Source organism: Hippichthys cyanospilos, chromosome 4, assembly GCF_059441005.1.
Source record: "Hippichthys cyanospilos isolate Australia breed blue-spotted pipefish chromosome 4, RoL_Hcya_1.0, whole genome shotgun sequence".
In the NCBI taxonomy this organism is placed as follows: domain Eukaryota; kingdom Metazoa; phylum Chordata; class Actinopteri; order Syngnathiformes; family Syngnathidae; genus Hippichthys; species Hippichthys cyanospilos.
The window spans coordinates 18,458,458-18,467,027 of record NC_142372.1 but is presented as its reverse complement, the minus strand read 5'-3'; the positions used below and the strand labels follow the sequence as shown (position 1 = coordinate 18,467,027).

Sequence of the window (8,570 nt, the reverse complement as noted above, 5' to 3'; positions counted from 1 at the left end):
TATTCCGGGCATGGTGTACTGTACCCTGAATAGATGAAAAATGTTGCATCTTATAGGAAGAGGCTCACTTTCTCCTCTTCTACACACACACTTGCTCACACACGTACAGTCACAAATACATATACAGTACATACACACGCAGTGTTATGCTGAATTCAACTGAGGCAGCTGGACCCAGAGAGCCGAACGTTGTCAGGAGACATGGCCAAGCATGTGTGTGTCTCACACAAAGAAAGCCCCTAATTGTTTGGGTTTCATTAATGCAGCAGCTTTTCAATTGCAACCCAAGCTGTCAGCGGCAGGGGGAAAAAAATTCTGGTAGTTGGGGATGAGGTGTATTCACATACTACTGTTTAATTAAAACAGCAGGAAACTCATTTTCATGTGAAAGAAAGGCAGATTCTGAATGCTATCACAACATGAAGGTGACCACATTTGTCACTTTTAACGGCTTAGCAAAGTGATTCGAAAAATGTGGCGTGAGAGTCACTGTGAGTCTCCAACTTTTTTTGAAATCCAATATGGTGCCTTTGTTAGGTACAGTTCGCTTATATGTAACATGGAAATACAAAACAGCATTTAATCTTCAACAGCTGACCATCCATCCATTTTCTCCTACATTATTCACTCTAGAGCTCTCAACCAAGGTACAGTTTTTTTAATATTAAAATTTGAAACTTGTGTGCAATAGTATTTAAAAAAAAAACACCATATATGATAAGTATGACTTGTGAAATAAATTAATTCGACTTTGGCCCCTTATCTTGTGCCAACAACTAATCAGAGAGAAAGCATGACATACACGGCGTCAATCATTTGTCGCACACTTCGTGGCACTCACCGCGAGCACTAACAGCTGTGCCTGTGAGTGTGCAACAAATGATTATCACCTTGTAAGTCATGCCTACCGTTTCATAGAGGACGTTTCCTCAGGCGTGGTGGTTCGTGGCAAATTAGAGGTTGCAGATCATAATTATTATGTACTCTCACGTCATATTGACAATTAGCGTGAAACAAAGGGGACATTTTAAAGGGGACATTAAATACATTTTTTATTCAATTAATGTGAAAATTAATAAGATGATTTTTTTGATTGTCAAACTATTTTCAAATATTTCAGCAATGTTATAAGAGGTGTTGATGTAAAAAAAAAAAAAAACTAAAGCATACAATGTTAAAAAGTGGTTTATAACAATGTTAAATTCCTTTTTAGGAATGATACCTTTGCTTAGTTTTCAATGACCACTCAGGTCTAAGTATTTTAATGACATTTGCGTGCTGTGACTAGGCATGGGCATGTATTAGATTCTGACGGTATGATAACCAAGATCAAAATAATCATGGTATTACGGTATTAAAATTACAGCTCTAATCTATTTGATTTTAAATTAAATACTGAATATTTGGTCATTAAGAAATGTGTACCATGTGTAGCATAAATAAATCTATTTTCTTCTTCTTTTTTATTGTTCTTAGCATGTTACAGGAAAAAATGTATAATATGTATTTCCAAAATAAATTTAAACGTTATCACTTGTAAGCTTCAAAATATACTGAAAGCAAGTTTGCTCAACTAACATGACCATAAATGTGTTTCTGATCAAGAAGGAGCACTTAACAGTTTGCCTTTTTGAAGTTGTGTTTTGTGAGCCATCTGGTAAGACTCAAAAAAGGTACTGCAGTCGTGCTAAGCATCAGCACTTGATTTTGATGAATAAATATTCATTCCACAATCTCCCACAAGTGGGTGACTTCACCAAAATTCAGCCTACGTATTGGTTTAGACATGCAAACTGTCATGTCCTCCAGCATGATGTTTTGGGCCAAAGGTGTTACGACAAAGGCCGCCTGCATATCCTCCAAGAATTCCAGGAAGTTAAAAAAAAAAAAAAAGCAATTATTTTCAAAGAGGTGGCTTGTTGAGTCAAATCTGCAAGCAGCCAATCATTCTGCTCCGTTTAATCCGTTAGATTAAGCAAAAAAAGACAAGCGCGTGTTACCGGTTATAGACAGTATTAGAGATGATTGAATCCTTTTTAACACCATTGTAAACCTTCAACCAGGTTACTGGCCCATGCCTAGATGTGACTTTTCTTGAGACGGCTTGTTTTATTGATTGACCCGACCAAGGACTGATGGGGGAAAAAAGAAACAAAACGGTTTCTTACCAGAGGTGCTAAGGGTGGATCCCAGAGCCGAGGGGCTCGGGGCCAGGCTGCTCTTTGAGTGGGGAGCGGGAGATGATGACGAGGAAGAGGAGGATGAGGAGGAAGAGGCCGCAGGGGAGGAGGTGCGCGCAGCAGACAGGGTGGGCGCAGGGGAGGCCAGCCGCTCTCCAGACTCCATATCTGTCAAACACAATCCAATCAACGGGGTTACAATAGCAAAAACACACACACACACGCGCGCACACACATAAACCTCGGCGTATACACACGTATGCAAACGGCCACACCTGCACAACATTTCCAACTCATATACACACACTGACACTTTTCCTTTCACATCTCACTTCCCCTGAACAATATTTCTATTTGGTCATGCTCACTGCCTCTCAGCTTCTATTGATTCTATGCAAGGTTGCACGGAGAACGTCGGTCTAAGTGCCAATTGTGGACAACAAAGCACATTTTGACATTGGGACACAAGAAACCTGCAACTGTCCCATATATGGTCCCAGCTTTTGCTCTGGTGAATGTTGGCATGAGGTTTTTTTTTGTTTTGTTTTGGGGTTTTTTTTTTCAAAATGCTGTTTCAAGGTTTAGGGTTGCCAAATTATGGAATTTTTAAAAGATATGACCTTTCACTTTGGGAATATACATAACAGAATGGGTGGTTGGCTCTAATTAAGAAATGTAAGCAAAATATTCAATATATATGAATGAATTAATACATTAACATTCTTGTTTTCTTTTTAATTGTAGCATCGTAGTGCCCTGTCATTGGTAAACTCATTTTAAGACACATACCTCCTCCTTATCCTCGATACATGCCAAAATAATGCAAGCATCCAATCATATTCTGCCCCATTAGATTGAAAAAGTGCTGATAACTGATACAGTATTAATGATTATTGAAACATTGCATTTTAACACCACTGTAAACCATCAAATGATTGTTGGCACATGCCTATTTATGTCTAAAGTCGTCAAATTTCATGCAAGTACAGTGACAGTGGTGTTGGGTTTTTCATGTACCAAGCACAAGCTTTAGGTGCACTTAACCCTTACAGTAAGTGGACTGTTTAGTAAGTTAACAGCAGACTTGTTGCCCTGAATACCTTTAATAAGTTATCTCAAATTTTACTGACAGATGCAGCCGCAGTTCATCTGCCATAACCAAACTTTGTGTGAAAATGATTTTAGCCCCATTAGAAAGGAATTGCTTGTATCTGTTAAAAATACGAGGGCAAATGACCTAGAAAAAAAATCTTATACAAAATTAATATTGCATAATTGGTGGAAAAATCATTTATCTGTTAAGACTACTCAGTACTCATAATGTATTTAAAGACATTGGTAAACAAGAAGTGATTGATGGCAGCCAGATGATGTGCAGCAACTACCATTGGTGGCTTATCTGAATCTCAAAACCTAAGTACATATTTTGCTTGCAACAGAAAACTAAATACCTGCTAGCCGCTTAAAAGCCCATCAAGCTCAGAATGTATCCATGATTGAAGAGTGATATATTGGTGATATTATATATCTGCAAGTCTTTTGAGGCCTTTGAAGACTGTCATGATTTTGAGATGTAACATCAAAAAAAGCATGGAATCACACAACCAAGCCAGCCATTTTGAACCAATCAACAAGAGAAACTCACAAGAATTTTGTCAGCCAAACATCAGACTTACATTAGCCAACTTTAATCTGCTTTTGCTGACAAAAAAAACAACAAAAAAAACAATGTGCCCACACAGTCGCCAACGTGTGCAGCCAAACAAATATGAAAGCGGAATACAAACACATCAATTTGTGCACACACATGCACACGCACGGATACAGTCACCTCCCCGGTCTCTCACGTCAACCTGACTCTTTCCTGTCTTCTCTTTTGCCACATCCCTCTGCCTGACACTAATCCAGCAATGGAAATCCCCCTCAAAAGCACAGTTTGCAGATTTTGTTTTACAGGCAGGCTTTGTTATTGTGTCATTACATATAAACAGTCTCTTCCTCCATCTCTTTTGCCTTCCCCCTTTTCCGCCACCCCCTCCCCTCCCTCTCTCTCCTCTGCAGAGCCACTGATTAAATCTCTGAGACAAAAGCTGCTATCCTCTGAATATCAAGTATCAGCCTTTCGCCAGGAGCAACACTGACAAGAGAGAGGGAGAGAGGGGGCGAGAAAGAGGCACAGATGACAAGGAAACCTGCTGCAGTCCGCGGGGAGGAGGCTGCTGTGCCATTCGTCTTGGGCAGCCATTGCTGCAGTGGAAAAAACAAAAAGAAACATGGCGGTTGTCTAATTATGAGCAAGGTCAAAGGTCCGACAAATCTCACCAATTGCACAAGTGACACGATGTGAACTAAAGTCCGACAAATAAATTAATGTGCCATAATGGATAAAAGCATGAAAAGTATATATGACCTGTAAAACATGTAGGGCAAAATTTTGGAGAACCGTGCTACGCACGCACTCGGCACCATGTCACAAAGCTTTATTTGCAAATCCTCAAAAGTGATGTCACATGGCTAGGAGGTTCCATGGAGAGCCTAGATTTCTCAAGGACATGAAAACTAGATTTCTCAAAGACAAAAAGAAGCAGTCCTGAATCTCCACATAATTTCTTTTGACAAACCAAAGGTTAATGTTCTGTAATTGGATTTACGTGCATAGTTCTATAAAATATAACTCCCTAACCCAAAACATACCTAATATTACCTGTTCTACTGTATTTGCATTGTTCTAACTCCAATTTTTGAATGACAGTAAAGCTGAGTCCTTAAATCTTAGGTTAGCCCCTTAAATAAGCTTAAGAAAGTACATTTCATTGTGATTAGAAAGAGATTCTTCACTATGACATTCTGATCTTGGAACGTGTGTTCATTTGCACTTTGGTACCAATCTGCAACTTAAGTGCCTAAAAGTCTGAAAATATCTTGCCTAGTCTTTAATACCGAAATACAGCCAGATTAGGGTTGTTCCAAGTAAACGTGCTAACACTGTTGACACGCTGTCGAATGGAGTCAGACACTGCATGAAAAAGAGGGCTCAGAGGAAAAATGTTTCATTTTCAAAAGAGTGATGCCTGTGGCAGCTCCTGAAGAAAACAAGTGTGATGAAGATGGAGAGGCAACGGTGGCCCTTCATAATTATCATAATGTACATGAAAACAAAAGGCTTGTGTCTCAGAGGACAAGCGAGCTTATGTGGCGTCAGCTGCTAAGTGAAGCGCATCATTCCGTACCTTTTGCTGATGGAAAATGAGATGCTAAAGATGGAGGAGAAAAATTATGAACGACAAAGTGGGATTTTGTTGTGGAAAAGACAGACGATGAAGAAATAAAACCAAAGCAAAGTGTATTTTCTCAATATCTACACTGACTGCTTCGCCTTGTCAGAATGTGATGATGTGAATAGAATTGATTCCCCTCCCTAACAAACAAGAAAAAAAAAGCAATTCCTCCTTTGCAGAGGTGTAAAGCGGCGCTACCCTCCCCCTCATCTGCTCTCATCTCTCAAAGGGCCTCTTTCTGGGGATGAGAGATGGCGAGAGAAAGGACGGCAGGGGGAGAAAAGAATGTGAGACCAGTCCATCTTCCGCCGGCCACCACAAACTGATCACTCATAGCAATTAAATTCAATAACAATAATACCATTGAGCTTGGTCTTGTACGGCCAAACATAATGATTGCAACACTAATGCAGTGCCAAGGTATTTAAAGATCCAATCCTGACTTAATTATGAGAAATTAAAATGGATTTAGCATCGGAATTAGCTTGATTTTATAGATAATTAACAGCATGCGCCACAATGGCCAATGCTACAATTTCTGTGAGCAGCTAAATCAATTTGACTTGAACAGTGGCAGCCAATCAACAAGAAGCGCTGCAAACACAAACAGCAGGTCTTGCAGTTGCAAGGAGAAGGAAGAGAATTTATGCTAATGGTCGGGCTATGATTTATAAGGTGTGTACCAGTGCGCCACCAATAGGGCCTACAACACAGCGCCCAGCTGTCAGTGCATGTGGCTAACATTTGCTGGGTGCAACAGCCCTTGAGGAGATTCTATTGCTATAAACAGAAATGTGGTTTTATGGTTGCATGTAGGAGCCAGTGCATGTCAGCTTCATCTCAACGAGGTTGGGGGGGTACGATGTATAAGTGTGTATTCAGAATAGAGGTGGTGGTGTAATGCCCGATGCCGCTTCGATTCTGGCCTTGCATGCAGTGTTGACACAGTAACAAAACTTAAAAGAATGGACCAATTCTGGGCCGGGCCATTTATATAACAAATTAATGGCCAATAACAAATCAATTTAAAATTGTGGTAACGTCACTTAAATTTTTCAATTAACTTTATAACATCATAAGGACTTCTGTTGACCCCGTAAACACAGCACTTTTTGTTTGTTGTTTTGTTGTTTAAACTAATGAATGGAAGTATAACATGTTATTTTAACATTTTGGAGAGCTGTTTACTATAGGAATCGATAGGTACATGTTTACATTTTCATTTAACTTGAAAAGATATGTTGGGAGTATAACAGGGGATACTCTGGATATGGAACCGCTCTCATTTAGTAACATGGCTACAGACACGCAACACAGTGGAATGGAGCCACAACGCAGAATGAGGAATGCCTGTGTTAATCCCAAAATGCCATTATAACACCAATTCTAACACTTTATTTTGGTAAATTATTAAAAATTTGCATTTTACTAAGTAGGAACTATTGCTCAATAATTTTTCAAAATTAACAGCCACATTGAGACTGAACATAAATATCGACTCATTTCTGTTAGATAATTTATGATAGCATGCTTACAATGGCATGCTTACAAGTAAGTTTTTAAGTCTGGGTCTGTTTTTAGTGTTAGTTTAACATGAAACTTCAAGGGGACGTTGCAAATTATTTTGCATTTGATTTTTGTCTTCAACAGCTGTTTCAGGTGCTGTCCTTCTTACACCTGCCATGTTCTTGTGCAGGGCCCAGGGCAAGATACGATGAAAGTATGCCGATTTATACCGCAGCAAGTTATGCCAAACTGTATTGTTACTGGAAAGCCCTGCTAGTTAACAGTTTTGATCGCTAAGCATCACAATAATTTTCGAATAAACTATATACAGTAGGACGCCACGCAAGTTATGACTGGGGAAAAAAGCTATAGTGCTCGCAAAACAACTAAGTGGTTCAAATTCAAACCCTCTACCCCCGATGTGTGTCGCAGTCCTGCCTGCCCCTTTCCCTCCTTACCATTACAACGATCACACACACAACACCACACAGACACAGTAACAGATGGCTGATACTAACTGAGATAATCCACCAACAGAGTCATCAGCATGGATCAGTGGTAATCAGAGTGTGGACACAATGTCTCTTCTCCAGCCGTAATGGAAGGCTTGGGAGGGAAATGCATTATTCCGTGTGATGCCCTGACCCCATTCAAAGACACACGGTGGTGGCTTCCAGCTTGCTTTCTTTCTGCACTTTACTGCCGCTAACAAAATGGCATCATGACTGCATCCACTTCACAAGCTCTCTTAAACCAAAAAGCTTTGCAGACTGACGGTATGGAAACTATCACATTCAGACAACAGTGCAACAGTGTTCTGTCCAGTCATTTGCCGTAGTAGTAAATGTTAAATGAACATTATAAAGACAATGGCATCAAAAACACTTGAGTAACATCTATGCGAAATGCCATTAGCCGGTCTATGGCTTTTTGCATTTTGTTAGCATTAAGCTAGACAAGTTTAGTATGATGAATAATAATTCGTTTGAACATTTTGATGATTTAATACATAATGTTTAATTCTCGTGTGCCATGGACAAACAGCTTGACACAAACACGTCCCGCTCTTATTTGGAGAGCTGCTGATGTGGGAACGTTTTGGAGAGGCATGGCGCGCACACATGCCCATATGGCTGTTTGCTCTGCACAGTCTAGTTGTCAATCAACCCAACTGACAAAGATCATCTTGCTTATGGCAGGGGAGTGCACAAGCAAGCTTGCCTGACCCCTTTTCTCCTCCCCCTCTCAGCATGCGCACACACTACAGCCACAGTCAATCACTGGCTTGTGAGGGTATGTGGTCTATTGTACAACATCCTGGTTTCTTTCTTGCGACATCTTTTTAACGGTCATTGGATTGGCTTCCATTTCTGACCAGCAGGCCAGAATCTTTTTTGTTTAATACAAGCCTGCTTGAAGTTGTTTAAAGACACCCAGCTTGGATTTTACTGTTAAAATTAAGCACACAATTAAAATAATTTGCAGCTATAGTATATACTATCAATACATGTCATACTTTGTTTTAGAAACAAAACAGGCCACAACCTTTTATTTCAATACAAGCGCGCTTGTTGTTGAGACACCCATCTTGAATTTTACTGTTCAA

At 39.8% G+C, this 8,570-nt stretch overlaps 1 protein-coding gene across 7 annotated transcripts in view; it reads right to left on the bottom strand.

The window, feature by feature from the left end:
* The window catches only part of baz2ba (bromodomain adjacent to zinc finger domain, 2Ba), a 94,883-nt gene that overhangs the window by 44,330 nt on the left and 41,983 nt on the right, over positions 1–8,570 (bottom strand). For all 7 annotated transcript variants that reach the window (XM_088413003.1, XM_088413000.1, XM_088413004.1 and 4 more), the window contains exon 3: positions 2,169–2,348. In XM_088413003.1, the coding sequence (XP_088269129.1) occupies positions 2,169–2,346 (178 nt within the window). In that variant the 5' untranslated portion in view covers positions 2,347–2,348. The remainder of the gene's footprint in view (positions 1–2,168; positions 2,349–8,570) is intronic.